Source organism: Hyperolius riggenbachi, chromosome 8, assembly GCF_040937935.1.
Source record: "Hyperolius riggenbachi isolate aHypRig1 chromosome 8, aHypRig1.pri, whole genome shotgun sequence".
NCBI classification, from domain to species: Eukaryota; Metazoa; Chordata; class Amphibia; order Anura; family Hyperoliidae; genus Hyperolius; species Hyperolius riggenbachi.
The window spans coordinates 284505953-284531134 of NC_090653.1; the positions used below are offsets into that span (position 1 = coordinate 284505953).

The window sequence follows — 25182 nt, forward strand, 5'->3', positions numbered from 1 at the left end:
CCTGACCTAACTATCTGGCTGAACGTGCCAGAACGTTCTGACGATCGCGCGTCTCGCGCTGTGATTGGCCGAGCGGGTCACGTGTTCGGGTGCATAAATACCCGAACGCGCGTGATCGGCGCTTTGGGGTTTAGCTTTGGGTAGGTAGGGAGTTTAGCGTAGCGTACTGTCTGCCAGTGCCAACCACAGGGCCCCAGCCTCCAGCCTCACCACTGACAGCAGCACCCACAGAGCCTCACTGCTAGCCAGGCCAGCCACAGGGCCCCAGCCTCACCGCTGACAGCAGCAGCCACATGGCCTCACTGCTAGCCAGGCCAGCCACAGGGCCCCAGCCTCACCGCTGACAGCAGCACCCACAGGGCCTCACTGCCAGCTACAGGGCCCTAGCCTCCAGCCTCGCCGCTGACAGCAGCTGCAGCACCCACAGGGACTTTTGAAGCATATTGTTTATTAAAAAAGCACCTTCAGTGCCGCCAAGTGGAATCACTTCCGTACCACCAATCCACACGTATATTCTATGACTTTTGCAGCATATTGTTTATTAAAAAAACACTTTCAGTGCTGCCAAGTGGGATCACTTGCGTTCCACCAATCCACACGTATATTTTGTGACTTTTGCAGCGTATTGTTTATTAAAAAAACACTTTCAGTGCCGCCAAGTGGGATCACTTGCGTTCCACCAATCCACACGTATATTTTGTGACTTTTGCAGCATATTGTTTATTAAAAAATTACTTTCAGTGTTGCCAAGTGGGATCACTTGCGTACTACCAATCCACACGTATATTCTGTGACTTTTGTAGCATATTGTTTATTAAAAAAACACTTTCAGTGCCCCCAAGTGGGATCACTTGCGTACTACCAATCCACACGTATATTCTGTGACTTTTGCAGCATATTGTTTATTAAAAAAACACTTTCAGTGCCGCTATGTGGGATCACACTCCATTGGCCGTTCGCACGATACGCACCACCCTGATCCACATGGCACCTTCCCATTGGCCCTCTCCCAAGTCATCACAGCACGCAGCTCCACCCACTCAAATCCTCCCTGGCTCTTGATTGGCCTGCTTGCCAGTATACACACATATATAAAGCACCTGGCGTCCTCACTACACTACTGAGGCGCTTAATCCATTACTGCTGAAATTCTGGTAAGTTTGGACTTCATTATTACATTATCTTGCACCCCTTCTTTACTTATACCAAATAAGTACCAAATGACCAACATTTACCTTCCCCTATTAGTTCATCGGGTACAAGTCTAAGGTGTTTTAACCCCTTTCCTATCCCCCTCCTTTTACCTTATATCACCCCATACAACTCTACTGCACCCTAATCAGCTTTATCATCCTAAAGGTCCCAATTTTCATAACATCAGCCTCTGCCCCAAAACCCTGCTTGTGGGCACTCACTATCCCTTTTGGACATACACTATTATATCACAATATCTAAATACCAACATCCACACTCATTCATAACACTCCTTGTATTGTATATTTAAATGATGATTTCTGCAGTAATGTTAGAGCCTTGTTTACTGTTTTCCATCCACAGTTGTCCCCACTTTTTTGCCTGATGAAGCGGGCTTGACCTGCGAAATGCGTTGCGTTTGGGGTTCCGTATAATAAATGTGTTTATTACTATTGAGACAGTATTTTGCGTCCACTTTGTGGAGGTAAGCCCACCACTTCCTCCAAGCAACTTTTAAACATTTTATCGAATTTTATTCTGCTGGCGCCTCTGTTCTACATATATACTGTATCCACTCCTAGTGGAGGGGAGTGCTACCCCCTTGCTGTTCCAATCGACAGAGAGCGACTTCTTATTCCTGAGTGAGGACAGGTCTAATCTCTTCACTTTCCTATATAGTGGTTGCCTAAATGGTAACCCTTGTTTGTGAGTATAATCTTTCTCACTTACCACTTACCAATTGTTTTCAACATACTACACCATATTGCGCTCTCGTTTTTCCTTATTTTACCTGTGGCCAGATGGACCCTTGACCCAGCGCAAGACGAACCAAATTGAAAGGATTTGCCAAGAATGTGTTATGGAGGGTAAGTCTGCCATTCATTAAACTGTGTGAAACTTTCTATGGTACTTTCTCAGTAGCATGGTGACCATGGGTAATGGCCGGGGAATCCTGGTTCAATTCCGGTCTGGAGTGGGAGAGTAAGAAATGGCTACCACCACCACACATCCAAGGAAGGCAGCAGGCACACTGTGGGCAAATGAGCAGGAATTGCTACCACACACATCCAAGGAAGGCAGCAGCCATTGCATGCATGTCCCGAGGTAGTGACCAAAAATAACAATACAGGAGGACTAACGAGGCACTGCTGTATATGACACTGATAGACTTTACTACCTTTAACAAGAATCTGTTATTGAGGGCAAGTCTGCCATCCATTCAAGTGAAAGGTATGCACTGACTGCCAGGTATAATACAATGTGCAGTCAAAGATGCAGTGAAAGGTATGCAGTGACTGCAAACAGCTGTTTGTGTAGTGACGGCCGTGCTGGACTAGTGCGCACCATGACGAGAATGCAGGTGATGGCGGCTTTCCAGCCCATACGGTTGCCGGGCTGAGGTAGCTGTATGACAGAACAGTGACTGACCAGCTGATCAAATTTGGTCTGTCCACAATGAAGCAACGATCTTATTATCTTTGGTGTGCCACCCCCCCCCCCCCCCTTCCCGAGACACTCATATAGACGGCGGTCATTGCTTCATTGTGATACGCAAGCCCCTTCACCGCAGCAAAGTAATGATCACAGAGGGGAATGGGCACATGTACATGCCTTTTGTTCTGTTATTGCAGCCGCACTGCAGCCAGAAAAATTAGGCAGGCATGTACACGCACCAGAAAAATTATTATAGCGGCTGCAGTCAAGCGGCCTGAAGGCAGAGATGCTGTGTGAGGAGCGACTTAGTCTTGAGGCCGGCAGCCAGTCACATGGCGTGCAGGCCTCAGAGTCCACCAGCTTGTATGGTAACAGCTGGCAAGCTAACAGTCCCACCATGCCAGCTGTCAGATGCCAGGCAAGGGGGTGACCAGCAGAAATTGGCTCATTCCGCTCAAAGATTTCCTTCACGGACACCTGGCTGCTGTGGGCAGAGGAGCAGGAACCGCTCAAGGGCAGAGGCAGAGTGGAGGAGGGTGGCTGTGAATGTGCAAGGGAGAAAGAGGCTGAAGATGCTGCACCTGAAGGAGGAAGAGGAGAAGAAGGGTGGCTTTTCTTTTGTGTGCTGCTTTTGCTCAGGTGCTCTTTCCATTGCAGTTTGTGCCTTTTCTCCAGGTGCCTTCGTAAGGCACTTGTCCCTACGTGATTGTTGGCCTTTCCACGGCTCAATTCTTGGAGGCAGAGAGAACAGATGGCATTGCTGCGATCTGAGGCAGACACATTAAAACATTTCCAAACCGCTGAGCCCCCCTGGGGAGATGGCACTATGGTAGCATCAGCAGCTGACGTTGAAGGGCATGTTGGCTGGCTGTCCATAGGTGGCGATACATGGCGCTGGACACTGCCACCAGCTGTTTCTGACGACGAGCTCCCCCTGCTTCTTTCAGCAACTCATCTCCTCCTACTCCTATCTGACTCCCTCTCTGAACTGTCCCCCTGTTCATCTCCTCTATTGGGAACATACGTGGCATCCGTATCATCATCATCATCATCATCATAATCATCCTGCCCAGCTCCGCTTGCTTCAGACACCTCCAAAACTGCACCAACAGCAGGTACTTCATCATCTTCACACGTTACGTCCATAGTGTCGCGGCCTAACTCAGACATATGAGGTGGTATAGCTTGCTTAGCGCCTTCATCTGGTTGTAACAATAATGGCTGTGCATCAGTGATTTCCCCACCAAATAACTCCTGCGAAGTGTCAAATGTAGTGTATGTGCTACTTGGAGTAGCGCTGGTGGCTGCTAAAGATGAGGTGTTCTGTGTTAAATAGTCAACCACGTCCTGACAATCTTGGGAGTTAATGGGACGTGCTTTCTTCTTAACACTGTACTTTGGACGAGGGCCACACGAAATCCCATCAACACGACCTCGCACAGACCTGCCGGGTGGCCTTCCTTTGGGTCTGCCTCTACCTCTGCCTGTTTTGTCCATTGTGTCCATATCGGGGGGGATGGAGTGAAAGGTATGCACTGACTTGGTAGGTGGGTGCACTATGAACAACAGGTAGGTAGGTATATGCAGTGATGGGTATTACAATGTGCGCCTGTCACACACAGGCAGGTAGCCGACAGGCACAGTGACACTGCGTGTGCTCGTAGGTAGATGAGTGCACTGTGAACAACAGTTAGGTAGGTATATGCAGTACTGGGTTTACAATGTGCACCTGTCACACACAGACAGGTAGTGGACAGGCACAGTGACATTGCATGCGCTCATGTAGGTAGGTGGGTGCACTGTGAATAACAGGTAGGTAGGTATATGCTGTACTTGTATTACAATGTGCACCTGTCACACATAGACAGGTAGCGGACAGGCATAGTGACACTGCGTGCGCTCAGCTCACGTAGGTAGCTGGGTGCACTGTGAACAACAGGTAGGTAGGTATATGCAGTAATGGGTATTACAATATGCACCAGGCTGTCACACACACAGGTAGTCACGGAATGTGCTGGGCCTGGCAGTGGCACACACACAGTATGAATTATCAAGGCTGTCTAGGCAACACAAATGTCAGTGGGACACAGAAAAAAAAATAGGACACAAGAACAAGATTAGCTCTCTAAAGAGCTGTTGTGGGGTGCTATTTTAGCAATAAGAATCAGCAACAAGCAAGCTAAGAAGCCTACAAGAGCCTAACTAATCTTTCCCTACGAGAGTCTGCAGCAGCTGTCCCTTCTCTATTTACTGCAGGCACACAAGTGAGTAAAATGGCCGGCGATGCCTGCCTTTTATAAGGGGGGAAGTGGCTCCAGGAGGGAGTGTAGCCTGATTGGCTACAATGTGCCTGTTGACTGTGATGTAGAAAGTCAAAGATGACCCAAATGGTGCACTATGGGGGCGAACCGAACTTCCGGAAAAGTTTGCGTTCGCTGGCGAAGGCGAACCACCTTTCGGGCTATCGCTACTGTTGATAACTGAAGTAAATAGTGTTTGCTTTTTTTGTGACAAATGTTATTTCACAATCATCTCTTCATAATTGCTGCTTCATAAAGACTAATAAAAGTGGGATCAGTGGAAGCAAGTGAAAGCCTAATAAAAGTGGGGATCTGTAGATTATTTCTGTTTATGTTTACAGCAGTAATTTCTGCAGCAAAACTCACAATTACAATGCAAAATCATAATGCAAAACTTCCATCAATTGTAATTAGAATGCATCATTTCGCATTCACTCGTAAGCTCATGAAATATCCATCTATGTGAAATTGTGATTTGTCATGCTTGTTGAATTCAATGCCTTTGGTGAAAAAAAAATGTTTGGCCATACATCGCGTCAAAAATATATTCAAATATATTAGCAGACACTTGTGTCCCTGGAAAACACCAACATTTTTTTCGCAGATCATTTGGGCCCATTTCCACTACATTCGGTGCAATGTGATGTCATAGCCGCATGGCAACGCAGCTGTTCTGAAACCAATATACGTCAATGGAACAGTTTCTATTGCGTGCTGGCTAAGCAGAGCAATCCGAGAATCCGCAGCATGCCACAGATTCTTGCACGGCTGCATCTGCCCCCCATGTCCTCCTATACACTTTGCCGTCAGAAGATGCAGAAGTAACGGGAACCGGAGGCGAAGTGATGTGACATGGTAGTCGCATCGCATCCCTTCCACCAGTGAAAAAAGGTCCCTTTAGGCTGCTTTCACAGTGGGACGTTACAGGCGCACATTAATGCAGCCTGTAACGCTACCCAACGCACAGCAATGTAACTGCAATGGGCTGTTCACAGTGCCCCCGTTGTGTTACATTGTAACGCTGCACGTCAATCTAAAGTGCAGCATGCTACGGTGTTAGAGCGGCTTTGCCACGTTAGCCTGCTTGCACAAGCGCAGTGATTAGCCACATGGCTAATTAATATTCACTGCACTGTGCTGACGTCACTGGCGGGACCACGTGATGCGGAGTGTTCTGCTCACGTGGTCTCCACCAGCGCATGCGTACTATAGTACGCATCACGGACGCATCAAAGAGACGCTTAGCGCGGCTCTTTGCTAATGTCCTCTGCCAGCACCACCATGCGTTGCGTTAGGGGACGTTATGCGACCTTAATGTCCCCCCTAACGCAACGTCCCACTGTGAAACCAGCCTAAGTGTGTGATTTAACGTGCGTGTCACCCACCATAGACTGCTGTCAGTTGCCGGCAGTCTATGAGAATTGTAGGCAATTTGCTATTTTATGTGGCATGGAGTCAGACTTTTATTATTTATTATTTTTTTTAGATGGACTCGAATCACTGTTGAAATTGATTTCCTACAGAAAGAGTAAGGTTTTGTTCACATCTAAAATTAAAATCGCTGACGCCAGTTCTTTTGCACGTTTGTTTTTCTTCTTCCGACGCTTAGCTGTGCGATTTTCAACACGCTTTTGCAGAGCGATTTGTTTTTTCACTTCCTGACACAAGTCAGGAAGTGAACTCTTTGACCCGGAAAATAATAAATATAATGTATTTACTCTTAAAAGCGCTGGGGAAATAGCTATACCAAACGCTTTTTTAAGCTTTATGATTTCCCTGTACCTACCATTGAGCAAAAACGCTCAGAAAACGGTACAGGGAGCGCTTTGCCGAGTGGATCGGAAAACAAACCGCTCTGATGTGAACTCATAGGGAATCCTTGCACAAGCGATTTTAGGGCGATTTTGAAAATCACTGGCGCTTTAAAAAAAAACGCTAAATGCCCTAGGATTGAACGAGCCCTCAGCAAACATTTGTTTAAATGTTTAAACTTACTGTAGTAAGTGAAGTTTCCTCGCTGTCTCGTCAGAAACACTTTCATCGTAGTGTGGTAACCAAATTGAAAATATGCAAATTTCTCCATTTGGCCTCTGGGTAAGTCTTCCGCTTTCACCTACAACACACAACAATGAGCATTCAGATACAAAAGTTAACGAGCCATATTCACCTCAGCTACATTACCTCAGCAGCCAGTAGGGATGGTTGGAAATCCTGATTTCTGATTCCGCTGAAATTCAAATTTCCAACAAAGCCAATTACTGATTTCTGAGGGGTCTTTTTTGGTCATTGTTTGCATCATGTGATTAGACAAATCCTTCTGAGTTGACTCGGCATTCTCAGATTGGTCCAATGCTTCCGAGTTCTTTGATTGGGCTAAAGTTACCGATTTGCAGTACTGCAGTATTTTCAAAGATTTCCAATCGAAAATGCAGAAATTAAAATTCTGTGGAATCTGATTGAGCACCCCTAGTCGCCAGGTGCCCCCTAGACACTAAAGTAAGCAGACATGTACATCAAGATATAAAAACAAAGTAGTCACGTGCCTACAAATACAAGAGCCATTTGCAACGTGCAACCATACTGTATATGCCAATTAACTAGACATCAGTATTAGGTAGTTATGTGAACCCTTAATTAGCAGTTTTAGAAAGCCATATATGTTCATAGATAGTAGCATTGTTTACCCTTAAATAGAAGTACCCTATATCCTCGAATATACCATATATACTCGCATACAAGCCGAATTTTTGACCCCAAAAAGGGGGTCAAAAGTTGGGGGGTCGGCTTGAATGCGAGTCTGGTGCTGGTGATGGTGGTCCGAGCCCCCTGCACTGTCACCCCGCAACCCCCCATCCCACCCCCAACACCCCCCCCCCCCCCCCCCCCCCCGCGGCCGCCGCTACCGCTGCAATTACCTGCCCGGCGCCGCTTCTTCTATTCCCCTCCTGTCCGGCTCCGTAAATCACTGCAGCGCTCTTCACGGCGGCTGCAGTAGAGAGAGAGAGCGGTTCCCATAGCAACCGCCGCTACAGGAAGCCGCGCTCTTCGCTGCTTCCTGTCTGATCACAGCAGCCACTGTGAAGAGTGCTGCTGTCCTACGGAGCCAGAGAGGAGGGGAATAGAAGAAGCGGCGCCTGCTAAGGTAAAAGCAGCGGCGGCCGCGGGGGAGAGGGGAGGCGGGGGGGCACTGGGGCACTACCTAGCGATACTGGGGCACTATACTAGCGATACTGGGGCACTATACTAGCGATACTGGGGCACTATACTAGCTATACTGGGGCACTATACTAGCTATAATGGGCACTATACTAGCTACACTGGGCACTATACTAGCTATAATGGGCACTATACTAGCTATAATGGGCACTATACTAGCTATAATGGGCACTATACTAGCTATACTGGGGCACTATACTAGCTACACTGGGCACTATACTAGCTATAATGGACACTATACTAGCTATACTGGGGCACTATACTAGCTATACTGGGCACTTTACTAGCTATACTGGGGCACTATACTAGCTGCACTGGGCACTATACTAGCTATAATGGGCACTATACTAGCTATAATGGGCACTATACTAGCTATAATGGGCACTATACTAGCTATACTGGGGCACTATACTAGCTACACTGGGCACTATACTAGCTATAATGGACACTATACTAGCTATACTGGGGCACTATACTAGCTATACTGGGCACTATACTAGCTATACTGGGGCACTATACTAGCTGTACTGGGGCACTATACTTGCCGTACTGGGGCACTATACTAGCTGTACTGGGCACTATACTAGCTATACTGGGCACTATACTAGCTATACTGGGCACTATACTAGCTATACTGGGCACTATACTAGCGATACTGGGACACACTAGGGGAATAAGGCGGCCAGCATTTCCTACCCCCGGCTTATATGGGGGTCAATCATTTTTTACAGGTTTGTTAAGTAAAAGTGGGGGGGGGGGTCGGCTTATATGCGGGTCGGCTTATATACGGTAAGTTGATCTTGTGTGAAAGTTGACTCCAATATTTTACCCTCTTAAGCTGGATTTTTTTTATTGACTCAAGTATAAGTCTACCCAGCAAAGTTAATGGCTTTACTTGGGCATCAGGAAGAATTAACAGCTGCATTTGGGGACCAGGATGGGTTAATGGCAGCACTGCATACAGTATTGCAGCCATTAACCCCTCCTGTCCTTTAAGTGCAGCCTATAACTCCTCCAGGCCCCCCAAGTGCAGCAGTTATTCTTCACCCCCTTCCTGCAGCCCAGTATCCCCCCCCCCCCCCCCACTGCCCCTTTCCTTGTTAATTGTTCAGACCTGTGTTTTCTTGGCATCTCCTTTATCAAGAAAATGTCACTTACCACTGGGTGAATTGCTGCAATTGAGAATGTCACTAATGGTACACACATTACTCAGTGTACTCAGTGTTGCCAATGACTCGTGTATAAGTCCACCCCTATACTTTTATTTAGTCAGCCTGACCTCAATTTCTACATTTATAGTCGAGTATATACAGTAGGAGTGCCCCAAGATAGTAGAATGAGGTAGCCATGTGTGACCACACTCCTCTTCATGCATGAGCGTGGCTCTTCAGGAGCATCCCAGACAGCTGCCGTGGTTGGAAGGAGGAGCTGGGAAGCCTCTGGGGAACCCAGAGACTTCTCTCTTCTTAGTGATATATCTGTATTTTACCCAAGGTTCTCCTTGGGCTTTCTTTAAATAGTCATATCATTCCTCGGGATAGTATTACTAAGTAGTCATACCTGCCCTCTCGATAGTAGTATTAGGGAGCCATCTCTGCCCTCCTATTGTTTATTATTTAGCTTGTCTACCCCCAAAATTGCAGTAACATCTTTTCCATCACTTTGAAACATCTTTTCCATCACTTTTGTGGCCAGAATTAATGTTTGAAGTTTTGAAAATTCGCCTGTCCATTGAAGTCTATTGCGGTTTGAAAAGTTTGCAGGTTCGCAAACTTTTACAGAAGTTCGCGTTTGAGGTTCACGAACCTAAAATCAGAGGTTCAAGCCATCACTAGCAGACAGAGATGCCGTGTGGGGACTGACTTGGTCTTCGGGCAGGCAGTAGCCCTCTGGGATCCATGCCTCATTCATTTTAATAAAGGTGAGGTACTAAACACTTTTTTGACCAAGGTGACTTCTCTTGTCAGGGAAAATGACTCCTGCTTTGCTGAAGGTCTTTTCCGACAGGACGCTTGAGGCGGGGCAAGCCAGAATTTTGATGGCAAATTGTGACATCTCTTGCCACAGGTCAAGCCTGTGCACTCTGTAGTCCAGGGGTTCATCGCTGCTCATAGTGTCTATATCCGCACTTAAGGCCAGGTAGTCAGCTACCAACCAGTTGAGGTGTTGAAGGGTGGATCCCAAAGAGCTGAGGCAAGGCACTGGACTAAAGAAAGTCTGCATGTCCGACATCGCTTCAGATCACTAGAGCATCCTGTCCTTGCTTGCGTGGACATGGGAGGGAGGAGGAGGAGGATTACTGGCACCTCTTTCCCGTTGTGCTGTGACATTACCCTTAAATGCACTGTAAAGCATACTTGCCACTTTGTTGTGCAAGTTCTGTATCCTTTCTGCCTTCTGGTAATTTGGTAACATTTCCCCCACTTTGTGCTTATATCAAGGGTCTAATAGTGTTGCCACCCAGTACAGGTCCAGGTCCCTGAGTTTCTTAATACGGGGGTCCCTAATCAGGCTGAACAGCATGAAAGACCCCATCTGCACAAGGTTGAATGCCGACCTACTAGTCATCTCCTCTTCCTTTTCTTCACTGATGTCAGGTAAGTTCTCCAGCTCCCCCAGCCACAAACAATACCACGGGTGCCCAAAAGGTGAGCAGCACAAGCCCCCTGCGACGTCTGCTGTGGTTGTTCTTCCACCTCCTCCTCAAAGCCACCTTCCTTTCTGACTCCTCTTCCCCAGATGACTCCTCCTCCCTCCTCTGTGCTGCCGCAGGTGTTGATAACAAATTTGGTTCTAGTGATGATGGCTTCCACAACTCTTCCTCCTCTTCTTGTTCACGCTCCTCTACAGCTTGATCCACCACTCTACGTATGGCACGCTCCAGGAAGAAAGCGCATGGGATCAGGTCACTGATGGCGCCTTCACTGCGACTCACCAGGTTTTGTCACCTCCTCAAATGGACGCACGAGCCTGCAGGCATTACACATGAGTGTCCAGTACCTCAGCGAAAAATTCCCCGCTCTCCAGAGCCTGCCATAGCACTGTAGCTGTACAGATACTCGTTAACAGCTTTCTCCTGTTGTAGCAGGCGGTCAAACATGAGGAGTGTTGAATTGCAGCGAGTCAGGATATCGTAAATCAAGCACTTCACTGGCAAGTTATTTTCCCGCTGAATATCAGAAAAGCATGCAATGGCCATGTAGGAACACCTGGAATGCCCACACACCTTCCTGGACTGCTTCAGTACCTCCTGTAAGCCTAGGAACTTACACACAAATTGTTGGATTATAAGATTCAGCACATGTGACATGCACGGCACATGTGTCAACCTGCTCAAACTCAAAGCCGACAAGAGATTGCTTCCTTTGTCACACGCCACTTTGCCAATCTCCAGTTGGTGCGGGTCAGCCACTGATCCACCTGTTTGTTCAAAGCAGCCAGTAGTGCTGGTCTGGTGTGACTCTCGGCTTTGAGGCAAGGCATGTCCAAGATGGCATGACACCGTTGTACCTGGCATGTGGAATAGGCCCTGGGGGGCTGGGGGTGTGCAGTTGGAAAGGAGAGCGCAGCAGTAGAGTAGCACTCAGATGAGGAGGAGGATGGCAGCAAAGAGGATGTAGGAGGATGAATAGGAGGAGAAGAAGAGAAGGTGGCAGCAGGCCTGCCTGCAAGCCGTGGAGGTGTCACAACCAACTCCGCTTACTCCATACTTGCCATCGGTCAGCAGGTTTACTCAATGTGCTGTGTAAGTAATCAGTGGTGCTCGGATGTGGATTCGTGATCACGAATTGCCGTGGATCACGACCATTTTTTTGCTAATCGCCTTTGGTATTCGACTCCGTGGATACATTTTCAATCACTAAAATTCGCTTTGGCAGACCATGAATGCGTAGATTCGATCACATTCACGCTCCTGAAAACGGCACAGAAGCCGTGGTTAGGTCGAGATTAGCGGAAGTAGGTGGAAGTGACTTCCCTGGGCCAATCAGAGGCCCCCAGCAAGGCCCTAGCAACCAATCATAGGAGGGGAGGCTATGCTCTCCCCTCCTGTATATAAAGCAGCGGACATGATGAAAAACTCCATCCTTGCTAGACTCTGGTACTGAGAGAATCATCTCCAGGCCATTGTAGCTTCAGCAAGTGCATTTTTGTGTAAAAAAAAAAACGAGTGTTTTTACTCCTAACAGTGCTCCTATACTACACTTGTATTCAGTTAGCTAGCCAGTGAGTCATTGCTGTAGTTAGTTGTAGTCAGTGTAGTCAGAGTATACTGGTGATTAGTGTGTTTAGTGCAGGCAGGCAAGTTCAGACTGATTGAACTGCTCACTTGTATTCAGCTCATTAGCCAGTGATACACTTCAGTCACCGCTGCAGTTCATTCAGTTAGTTTCGTGAGTGACATTGTACTGCTCACTGGCTGCCCACTTGTGTTCAGCTCATTAGCTAGTGATACACTTCAGTTACCACTGAAGTTCTTTCAGTTAGTTTCGTGAGTGAGGTTGTACTGCTCACTGGCTGCTTTCTTGTGTTCAGCTCATTAGCCAGTGATATGAGAAAGAGTTAATAGATTTCTCTTTGGTAGAATCTTGGCATCCACAAACTGTTAGGAAGGTGGTACGAGAGGTATCCCACTCTCTTCTTGCTCCTATCCTCTGGGCATTTGTGGAATTATTAGAAGCTGGATATGAAAAAAGAATTTCCCTTCTAATGACATTAGGCAATAATCCTGACTTTAAACCGGACTGGATATGCAGTGGTTTAAAACCACAATGTTTAGTTCCACAGCAACTATGTCTGAGCTTATAGAACAAACAACAGCAATCCAGGACAAGAATAAAGAAAGGAATTTCAAATATTTCCAATTAATACATTTTTTATCCAAAATTAGGGGTAAAATTAGTAAGCAGCTAAATTCCTTTGAAAAGTGTTTTTAAACTGCTATAAAGGAGAGATCGATAGCCCAGCTGTATCATTTTATAGGTGGGTATTTTGATCCCCCTCTACCCCCTTTTTGTAGAAAATGGGAAAAGGAACTAGATTTGACACATGCTCTGGATTGGGGGAAAATATTCCAGAAGATCTGGATATCGCAAAACCCTGCACAATTTTGTATCATCTGCAAAAATAGCAACATTGCTCACTACTGCATCTACTAGGTCATTAATAAATAAGTTGAAGAGCACTAGACCCAATACAGACCCCTGTGGGACCCCACTGCTAACAGTCACCCATTTTGAGTAGGATCCATTGACCACAACTCTTTGTTTTCTGTCCATTAGCCAGTTCCCTATCCATGCACACAGACTCTTCCCCAGTCCTTGCATCCTCAACTTTTGCACCAGTCTTTTGTGTGGAACAGTGTCGAAGGCCTTTGCAAAGTCCAAGTATATCACATCTACAGCATTCCCAATATCCACATTAGTGTGTTTACAACCTCATAAAAGCTGAGCATGTTAGTCAAACAGGACCTGTCTTTAGTAAACCCATGTTGATGCTGAGTAATAAGATTATTTTCTACTATGAAGTCATGTATAGTATCTCTTAAGGTCCGTACACACGTCGGACTGGAGGCAACGACGGGTCCGTCGTTACCTCCCGCTGGGTGGGCGTGCCAATGACAGTCCGGCGTGTGTACGCACTGTCGGCAGACTGATACGGCTGTTTCAGAGCGATCCGCCGGGCCAGGTGCCGTGTCTATATTTAATTTATTTAGTCTTGCCTTCACTTCTTCCTGCGTTAAGTATTTATTATTACAGTTGGAAGATTGAGACTCTTCTGCATCTGTAATTTGCAACAGTGATGTTTCCCTTGTGAAGACAGACGCAAAGAAAGCATTTACCGTATTTTCCGGACCATAAGATGCTCCGGACCATAAGACGCACCTATATTTAGAGAACAAAAACAGGGGAAAAAAAATACTAAACATGGTGCATCCATGGTACAGGGGCAACTTGTGGATCTTCTCCCCTCCCCAATTATTATGTCCTTCTCGTTCCTCTTGTGTCCTTGTGCCCCCTTTGTATCTTTAGTGTCACCCTTGTGTCATCCTCTGTGTCCCTTGTGTTCTCGTTTGTCCCCCTGTGTCCCTGTCCTCCTGTATCATGTCCCTGTGTTCTGCAGCTGTCCTGTTCCCCTGTACTCCTCTATCTTGTCCCCTGTGTCCTGCTGCTGTCCCTCTATTCCGTGCCCATTTTTGTCCTCATCTCTCTTGCCCCTTCCCTCATTCCTCCTCTATATTGCCCTCCTGTGTCCTGTTACTGTGCTGTGCCGTCCCTCTGTCCTCTATTATGTGCCTGTTTCCTGTATCCTCCTCTATCTTGTCCCATGTCCTGCATCTGTTCCATCTCTCTGTCCTCCTATCTTGTCCCCGTGTCCCCGCAGCCCGTCCCTCTCTGACTCTGAATGTTGTGCAATAGGCTTACCGCTACAGGCTACAGATGATCAGCGGTAAGCCTCCGGGAAAAAGCTGCAGTGGAAGTCCGTGCAGCTGTTGAAATTTCCATCGCCTTCACTCGTGCTGGCAGTCCAAGTTCGTGGCTTACCACTGCAGGCTACAGATCACAGCGGTAAGCCTTCAGGGAAAAGCCACGTTGGTGTCTTTGCACGCTGCCTAATGTTTATCTAGCGTCACTTCCGCTTACATCACCAAGGCGGAAGTGACGCTAGATAAACATTAGGCAGCGTGCATGGACACCCACGCGGCTTTTCAACGAAGGCTTACCGCTGATCATCTGTAGCCTGCAGCGGTAAGCCACGAACTTGGACTGCCAGCACGAGTGAAGGGGATGGAAATTTCAATGGCTGCACGGACTTCCGCCGCAGCTTTTTCCCGGAGGCTTACCGCTGATCATCTGTAGCCTGTAGCGGTAAGCCCATTGCACAACATTCAGAGTCAGAGAGGGACGGGCTGCGGAGACACGGGGGACAAGATAGGAGGACAGAGGGATGGAAAAGCAGCAGGGACAGAATAGAGAAGGACAAGGGAGGCGGGATGCCTGGGACGCATTACACCTGGTGCCGGCTAGCATTTGGACCATAAGACGCAGGCACTTTTTCCCCCTATGTTTGGGGAAGAAAAAGTGCGTCTTATGGTCCGAAAAATGCGGTAATAACTCTGCCTTACCCTGGTCATCCCCCATTGAGTTCCCACCCTCATCCTTTAGGAGTCCAATACAGTCAACCTTTCTTTTTTTAGAGTTGATGTAAATTGTAAAACTTCCTTGGGTTAGATTTGATATCCTTAGCGATTTGATTTTCAGCTTCAATCTTTGCCTGCCTAATTTCTTTTTTACAACTTTTATTGCACTCCTTACAATTGCTTAATGCAGCCTCGGTCCCCTCCTGTTTTATGACCTTATAGGCATTCTTTTTCCCCTTCATTTTATCTCTAGCCTTTCTATTCATCCATAGAATCCTTTTTTTCCTAGACATTTTGTTTCCATATGGGATATATATACTACAATATTGATTGAGAATAAGACTTATCCGGATAATATTGATCTAGTTGTTGAGGGGTATAACAGACCCCGTATATCAATTTCAAATGTGCATACCTATCTATTGCAGGAATCAACACCTCAAAAACCTATTTTTACTTTTTAAATTGACTGCTTACCTCCCACACTCCCCAATAGTTGCCCCTCAGAAAAAAAAATTGTAAAAAAATAAATAAATAATAAATACATAAATAGTTACCTTACGGACTGAACTTTTTTATATGTATGTCAAGAGGGTATATTACTGTTACCTTATAAATTATGGGCTTGTAATTGATCGTAATCAGATAATTTCAGTACGCAATTTTTTACGGAATTTTTCCCAATTTCTCATATACATAGTTATGATTTGTACATTTAATTGATTTTGTATAGTCATTCATAATTTCGTATAAAATTTTGCGTAATGTTTGCGTAATTTTGTGCCAACTTGGGCAGTGACTATCAAAGCCCCCATACATGCTATTGACACCAGAATTGCTACATATGTTAAGGAGAATGGGGGGTACATGTCCCAAAGAGAAGTTTTTGAGAAAATAGATTTTAAAAATGCAAAAAAAAAAAAAAGGTTTTTAAACTAAAAAAAAAATGACAATTTAAAAACCATTTTACTTTGCATTTTTAAAATTGATTTTCTCAAAAACAAGAAGGTCTTTTTGAAAAATTCTTTTTTTTCCCTTGTACCCACTATTCCCCTTAACATATGTAGCAATGTTGGTGTCAATAGCATGTATGGGGGCTGTGCTATTAACCATTAAAGTCGGCACAAAATAAGGCAACATTTCGCAAAAATGATGCGAAAAATTACGCGATATAATTAAATATTACTATTACATACAAAATGAATTACTATTTTCCCTGAAATTTTGCATTATGATTACGATGCGTAATTGCAAATATTGATGCAAAATTTCGTCATATGCAAAATTTCAGCCCACCACTGGTAATTAGTGATGGACGCAAAACTGAAAAAAATGCACCTTTATTTCTAAATAAAATATATGCGCCATACAACGTACTAGGGAAAATTTTTAAACATTCCAATAACTTTTTAATTACGGTAGCATGTGCTATTTGTAAATTATTATGGAAATATTTCCCATTTTTTTCTTATTTTTCCGATTAAAATGCAGTTAGAATAAAATAATTCAATGCATATAAAATTATAGGCAAATGAATGGAGGGATTGCTGACAGGAGGTGAAAATTGTTCTAGTTTTTTAAGGGGAAAAACCCCTGGAGTTGAAGTGTTTAAACATATATAGCAAATGACCAAATTTGTAAGAGAGCAGTTGCAACGAGGAGTAGGAGTATGTGTAAGAGGGCAGTTGCAACGAGGAGTAGGAGTATGTGTAAGAGAGCAGTTGCAATGAGGAAAAAATAAAAGGATTGCAAAAGACCTTATTATTTTTCATGTTCCTTCTGGCCCCTGAAATTGTAGAATTTCAGCAGAGTACCACAAAAAATGGAATTCAGCATTACAAGGCAGAATCTGGAATTCCAGTGAATTCAGTATTTTGGGCCATCCTTAGTATTACGCTTTGAGTCCAGCTCTTCAGAAATAGCTCACTGCGAATATGATATGAATCTGCTGAGCCGGAGTGCTGACCACAAAGAGTAAATCTCTCAAAGGGAGGGGCTAGGAAGTAAGCGGTATTCACCAGCCGGGGAACACCCATGCTGCTGTCAGATCCATGCTTTCCAGAGGCATTTCTGAGTTACATGACTGACTTTTTCAAATATTTTGACTTTTTTCATATTCTCTACAAATCTGTGAGGGCGAACTAAGACTTCAATGAATGAAATAAATATAGATCTTACTGTATGTTCCATTATGACCCCTTGCTCAGTAATTATTTCTCTATAGCCATCACAGTGCCAGAATCCAAAAAAACATACAGAGAAGTTAATTGGCTTTCCCCTAAATTGGCCCTAGACTACAATAAATACACTACACGATACATACGACTATGGTAGGGATTAGATTGTGAGCTCCTCTGAGGGACAGTTAGTGACAAGACTATATTCTCTGTACAGCGCTAGGTAAGATATATAAATACTAAATAATAATAATAGTCACAGATATTTCCTGGTGGGATAGGGACTTTTACATGTTGTTAGGAAAGCATGATGGCACAATCCCACTTACCAGCAGAGTGACGTGTCCTTGTAGATGATCAGGTCCGTCAAATATTAGCTTCTGGGAATCGAAGGTGACACGTTTATCTGGGTAGCTCAGTAACGATGTTATGTAATTATGCCTTCGATAAATATCGGCCGTGACCTTTTGTGGTTCCCCCACTATCCAGCTTTGAGGTGCCGTCACACAGTAGCTGCAGATAAAATGATAACAATCAAATCTCAAAGGCAGGGGTCATGCTTGCCACTATTGCTTGCGATTTTACGCCAAGGTCATTTTCACATCGAAAATGCTATTTTTGATTTCAAGAAAATATTTACAAAAATACACTGTAAATTAATATTTTTACAACGTGAAAAAGCAATATTTTTACCATCAAAATTTTTCCTGCAAGAAATGTATATTTTACTTCAATAATCCACAAAAAAAGCTTAATTTTTTTATGGCATTTTCACTCAAAAGTCACATTAATGCAAAAAGAATATTGCCATTTTCTCTCATCACTGACATTTGCCAAAATCCCATCTGTGTTTCCCAATTGTGAACATGAAACCGCACATGATGCTTCCCAATGCAGAATCCCAGTGGTAGTAATGTGCGTTTTTCTGCTGGGGGGGGGGGAGGGGAATACCAGCAGTGTTGCTTTTTATCACACATTGGAGTCAATTTACAAAACTTCTCATAAATGACCTAAAGGGAATCTGGAGTTAAAGTAAACTAAAGATATAACGATGTGTTTGTGTAGTACAGCTAAGAAACAAATCATTTTTAGCACAGATATGATATCTCAACTGTCTCTCTTGATTTCTTCTTTGTCTGTTTTTTCTGCAGAGGAAAGTTCAAAAGGTCACTAGCCTGCTCTGTGAAATCATTTAGAATGCTGAGTGTATTGTGGAAACTGCAATTATTAGAGAATGATGCAACGTTATATAGCTATTTACCTGCAATTAAAAATATGACACTATTTTCTTTGCTACTAATGTTCTATTAATTATCCGTATTACACAAACAATTCATTATATCATGAGTTTTTTTCACTTCAGTGTCACTTTAAATAACCTTTCAGCACATTTGCAAACCAAATAATCACTCAAAGTAAGTTGTTCCGCGTGCATGAAATAGGGGCGCAAGGACAAACGGGTGCCCGCTTTTGTTAATAAAATTATTGTTCATATCTATCAAAATACTTTGTTTTTAAAGTGTAAATAGTATAAATTATCGTAATATAGTATCGGTATATATTAACCTGTTTACATTCCAGGATGTAGATTCTACACCGTAATTATTGCTGCTTTAGGTTTTAGGACATAGAATCTACGTCCTGCATTAAAAGCCGCCGCCTGCTGCGAGTGTGCAAGTTCACAGTCCTGTAATTGATTGTTGATAGCTAGCTAGCTAATAGCAACAATCATTCAATAAACTTAGGAATAAAAGAATAATAAAATATAATACAAAAAAATTAAAGTGACATGGTTCCAACAAAATAAAAAAGTTTTTTTTTAAACCCCAGTTAAATTTTAACCCCAGCCTAGCCTATTAGCCCATTACTAACCCCTGCAATACCTATACCTATCTATAAAGTTTTAATGACTGCCACCTGTAGCGATCAGATGCAATCACTAGGGCCAAAGTTTGGGGCCCCAATGCTCTACAGAAGTATTGCTCTGCCATTGCCTAGCCATGCATCTGTACAGCAATATTTCCCCTGAACTGCCGCCCCAGTGAACGCATCTGATCACCACAGACGCTCAGACTGGGGATAACCGTCCGCCACCAGGCATGCTCAGATGTACCAAAATTAAATTCGGGTACATTCGAATTCGGGTCCAGGTAAAATTCGGATTCGAAAAAATTCGAATTCGGATGCAATCACCAAATTCGAATTCAGTTCGGGGGTCGGTATTAAAATTCGGCCAAAAATTTGTATTCGAAAATTCGGATATGTCTCTCTCTCTCTCTCTCTCTCTCTCTCTCTCTCTCTCTCTTTCTCTCTCTCTCTCACTCGTAGGATGTCAAAAGCCAGCTCACATACATTGGCCATGGCCAGGAATCAAACCCATGTCAACTGCTTGGAAGGTACTCAAGGCAGCTATGTCATGTAGATTACAGTTACAGTGGATTGCAAAAGTATTCGGCCCCCTTGAAGTTTTCCACATTTTGTCATATTACTGCCACAAACATGAATCAATTTTATTGGAATTCCACGTGAAAGACCAACACAAAGTGGTGTACACATGAGAAGTGGAACAACAATCATACATGATTCCAAACATTAATAAAAAAAAGAACTGCAAAGTGGGGAGTGTGTAATTATTCAGTCCCCTTTGATCTGAGTGCAGTCAGTTGCTCATAGACATTGCCTGATGAGTGCTAATGACTAAATAGAGTGCACCTGTGTGTAATCTAATGTCAGTACAAATACAGATGCTCTGTGAGGGCCTCAGAGGTTGTCTAAGAGAATATTGGGAGCACCATGAAGTCCAAAGAACACACCAGACAGGTCAGGGGTAAAGTTATTGAGAAATTTAAAACAGGCTTAGGCTACAAAAAGATTTCCAAAGCCTTGAAAATCCCACGGAGCACTGTTCAAGCAATCATTCAGAAATGGAAGGAGTATGGCTCAACTGTAAACCTACCAAGACAAGGCTGTCCACCTAAACTCACAGGCCGAACAAGGAGAGCACTGATCAGAAATGCAGTCAAGAGGCCCATGGTGACTCTGGACAAGCTGCAGAGATCTACAGCGTAGGTGGGGGAATCTGTCCATAGGACAAATATTAGTTGTGCACTGCACAAAGTTGGCCTTTATGGAAGAGTGGCAAGAAGAAAGCCATTGTTAACAGAAAGCATAAGAAGTCCTGTTTGCAGTTTGCCACAAGCCATGTGGGGGACACAGCAAACATGTGGAAGAAGGTGCTCTGGTCAGATGAGACTAAAATGGAACTTTTGGGCCAAAATGAAAAACGCTATGTGTGGCAGAAAACTAACACTGCACATCACTCTGAACACACCATCCCCACTGTCAAACATGGTGGTGGCAGCATCATGCTCTGGGGGTGCTTCTCTTCAGCAGGGACAGGGAAGCTGTCAGAGTTGATGGGAAGATGGATGGAGCCAAATACAGGGAAATCTTGGAAGAAAACCTCTTGGAGTCTGCAAAAGACTTGAGACTGGGGCGGAGGTTCACCTTCCAGCGGGACAACGACCCTAAACATAAACCCAGGGCAACAATGGAATGGATTAAAACAAAACATATCCATGTGTTAGAATGACCCAATCAAAGTCCAGATCTAAATCCAATCGAGAATCCGTGGCAAGATCTGAAAACTGCTGTTCACAAACGCTGTCCATCTAATCTGACTGAGCTGGAGCTGTTTTTTTCAAAGAAGAATGGGCAAGGATTTCAGTCTCTAGATGTGCAAAGCTGGTAGAGACAGACCCTAAAAGACTGGCAGCTGTAATTGCAGCAAAAGGTGGTTCTACAAAGTATTGACTTAGGGGGCTGAATAATTACGCACAACCCACTTTGCAGTTTTTTTAAATGTTTGGAATCATGTATGATTTTTGTTCCACTTCTCACATGTACACCACTTTGTATTGGTCTTTCACGTGGAATTGTGAGTCATTCTGGGAGATTCCTGGGGGTTCTTGCCTTGGTGCTGTGGACTCGTCCAATAATGAGGATTATGCTGGAGAAGACCGTTGTAGTGGGCACTCTAAAGAACCCTGAAGGTCTCAGGTTCTTTGGACTTGACCTGGGGGACTGGGTGTATCATGCTAAGGCTCTCGGTGGGCATTGTTCTGGTAGTCGCAGTACTCATGGGTATCACTTTGGAACTTGTTGTACTGGTGGGCATGGCTTTTGGGGTTCTGGGGCTGATTGTGTTCATCATGGTTTAGTCAGTTCAGGAAGCATGCCCGTTTGGTCTACCCCGGCCGTTCTGAATTATTTTTGTTGTTGTTGTTTTGTGGCAAGGAGAATCTTCCTTTTTTAAAGACGTCTGGAAGTCGTCTTTAAAGGGGGGGGGGGGGGGTAATTTCAGAATCCGCTCTGCTGGCCTTGATTCCCTGGACAGTTTTGTTTCCTATGCAGCTTGTATAGTTCAGTCCAGGGAAAAGAGGCCTTTCTGTCAGTTTGCAAGGCTGACTGATTTGCATCCACTTATCTTGCAATCTGCTTGTCTGCTTCCTTTGAAGGTTTCTAGTATAAATGTCACTTCCTCCCAGAATTCCTCGCGCAACATAGTTCCTGATTAGGGAAACTAACCTTAGAGCCTTAGCATCTTTGTTGCTATATTCTAGTGTAGTTAATTCTTGGGGAGTGCTGCTTGCACTCCTATTAGTGCAGTCAGTTTTGTGTTTAATTTGTACTGCCTATTCTGTCTTGTCTTTCTTGTCCGTGCGATTGCACTGTCACCAGCGGTGGCTGAAAGTGAATCGTTCCGTCCTGTTCCTAGATCGCATTTGCCCGAGCGTTAGTGACTAGCCTTCTGTGACTGTGGTGATTTCCTTCTGCTTCAGCGCACATGGTGTGCGCTGACTGGAAATCGCCCGCAGATCATTACACTAGTTTACTTAATTTCTACTGTTAGTCTGTGAGTTTATTAGCTTCAGTACCGTGTAATAGTTACTTCTCAGGCCAGCATCTGTTGTGATCTGTGACTGTCATCTGCCCGACCCTATTGATTGCGTCTGTGTGTGACAGACTTTAATTGTCACTCACTGTCTGCCACACAAGTTAGTTATCGTCTACTACACTACTACTAGGGATTATAGTTAGTGGTGTACTACTACTAGTTTACTTAATTTCTACTGTTAGTCTGTGAGTTTATTAGCTTCAGTACTGTATAATAGTTAATTCATAGGCCAGCATATGTTGTGATCTGTGACTGTCATCTGCCCGATTGTGTCTGTGTGTCACAGACTTTGATTGTCACTGCCTGTCACACAAGTTAGTTATCAACTACTGTAGACTACACTACTGTTAGTAGTACTACTACTATTTTAAAAAAAAAATAACAACTTTAATTTTTTGTTGTCACTCTCCACCAGTCACCACCAACCCAGACTCTTTATTAAAGTTTATACCTTTTTCAAACAGCTTGTCCATCCCTGTGAAAATTGTGCGCACTTTCTGCTGCTCATGTGCTGCCGCAGCAAACCTGGCCGACATGCAGCAGTGCGAGGGCCTGCCACAACACCGCCTTGTCATTGATGTGCCAACTCACTGGAACTCCACCCCGGCCATGTTGGAGCGGCTGGTTGAGCAGAGGAGGGCTGTCAACCGCCACATTGTTGAGGGCACTCTCACCGGCACCACCAAACTCCAGCTCCTCTCCAACGCACAGTGGGGGCAGATACAGCAGGTCTGCTTGGTGTTGGCTCCCTTCCTGCAGGGAACCAACCTGGTGAGCGAGGATCAGGCATCCCTCTGCTAGTGGGTGCCCTTTGTTTGTCTGCTGGACAGGGCACTGTGCGATTTGCTGGATTTGGGAGAGGAGGCCTTGATCCAGCTGGAACTTCAGCCGCCTGTGCAGTCCACTTCTGAACAGGAATTTGAGTTGTTGGAGGAGGATGAGGAGATGCTGGATGTTGCTGTTGAAGGGGAACAGCAGAGCGCAACAGCAGTGGTGAGAGGGTGGAGAGAGGACGAAGAGGCTTAGGGGCCAGAGGAGGAGGACAGTGAACTTGAGGCCACTGATCCTGATGGCTCTGGTGGACGGACCACTCTGTTCACCATGGCTGGGCACATGCTTCGGTGCCTACACTCAGACCCCAGGGTTAAGCAGATGCAAGCTCGAGAGGACGCCTGCATCAGCATGATCCTGGACCCACGGCTGAGGGAAAGGTGGCTCAGTTCCTGCCTGCTGGAGACCGTGAGCAGCGAACAAGGGAGTTGCAGGAGATCCTTGTTCGGCGATTGGAGGAAGCCTTCTCTCAGCCTTCCAACACCTCTGTCCCTGTCCAGCCAGCACAGCAGCCGGTGTCTGCAGCCAGCACCCTACATGACGGTAGAGCAGCCGAGAGAGGAGGAGCGTGCAGCAGCATCCTCCTCTCAAAGTCACAGCCAGCGCCTGACCCGGATGGTGGCTGACTACATGGTGTCCTTCAGTGGGCCTGACACCAGCGGCAAGGAGCCTGTGGACCCCTTGGAGTAATGGGTCGAGCGCTTGCAGATGTGGAGTGAGCTGGTGCAGTATGCCCTGGAAGTCCTGTCTTGTCCCCCTTCCAGCGTGCTGCCTGAGAGGTGCTTCAGTGCGGCCGGTGGCGTGGTCACAGAAAAGTGCTCTTGTCTGTCCCTAGAGTCCGTGGACAGACTCACATTCCTGAAGATTAACCAGGCCTGAATTGAAGGCACGTTCCAGGCCCCTGTTGTCGGCGACAGGAGGACATGAGGTGCCTGGGAATTATTGTTTGACAACATCAACCTTCAGTGCCCTGCTAATTTGGCCTGTTTTTTCTTTAGATGTTGTGGTACCAACGCTAGGTACCATGGCCCATTACATTGCCTGTTGCCAAACATCACTGCTCCTCCTGCTGCTGCTGTTGTATTTAACCTCCTGCTGTCTGTCTGTGTTCCCACCAGGGTCCACAGAATTAGGCGCTGCGGCCATGTGCCACTAGCTATTACGCCAGTACAATAGCTAAACAAAAAAAATCTGAGGTGTCTGGGTTGAAAACTGTGCTGTCCCAGTTGTGTATTGGACACAATGTGGGCTTCACGACTGCTGTCCGGAACCTCCTGCTGTTGTTATTTATTTACAGCTGTGGTACCAACGCTAGGTACCATGGCCCGTTACATTGCCTGCTGCTAAACGTCACTCCTCCTCCTCCATGCTGTATTTAACCTCCTGCTGTCTGAGTTCCCACCACCAGGGTCCACAGAATATATTGCCTGCTGCCAAACGTCACTCCTCCTGCTGCTGCTGTATTTCACCTCCCGCTGTCTGTCTGTGTTCCCACCACCAGGGTCCACAGAGTTATGCGCTACTGACATGCGCCACTAACTATTACACCACTACAATAGCTACATTTTTGGTTTAAAAAACAAATTCTGAGGTGTCTGGATTGAAAACTGTGCTGTCCCAGTTGTGTATTGGACACAATGTGGGCTTCACGACTGTTGTCCGGAACCTCCTGCTGCTGTTGTTTATTTACAGCTGTGGTACCAACGCTTGGTACCATGGCCCGTTACATTGCCTGCTGCCAAACATCACTCCTCCTCCTCCTGCTGCTGTATTTAACCTCCTGCTGTCTGTCTGTGTTCCCACTGCCAGGGTCCACAGAATACTTTGCCCGCTGCCAAACGTCACTCCTCCTGCTGCTGCTGTTGTATTTAACCTCCTGCTGTCTGTCTGTGTTCCCACCGCCAGGGTCCACAGTATTATGCGCTGCTGACATGC

At 45.4% G+C, this 25182-nt stretch overlaps 1 protein-coding gene across 1 annotated transcript in view; it reads right to left on the bottom strand.

Annotated features, from left to right (window-relative positions):
- The window catches only part of LOC137527499 (uncharacterized), a 69800-nt gene extending 46848 nt beyond the window's left edge, over positions 1–22952 (bottom strand). The window contains exons 1-3 of the mRNA XM_068248016.1: positions 22843–22952; positions 17789–17972; positions 6924–7041 (exon numbers count right to left, since the gene is read on the bottom strand). Coding sequence (XP_068104117.1) covers positions 6924–7041; positions 17789–17972; positions 22843–22952 — 412 coding nt within the window. The remainder of the gene's footprint in view (positions 1–6923; positions 7042–17788; positions 17973–22842) is intronic.
- Positions 22953–25182: the final 2230 nt, after the last annotated feature.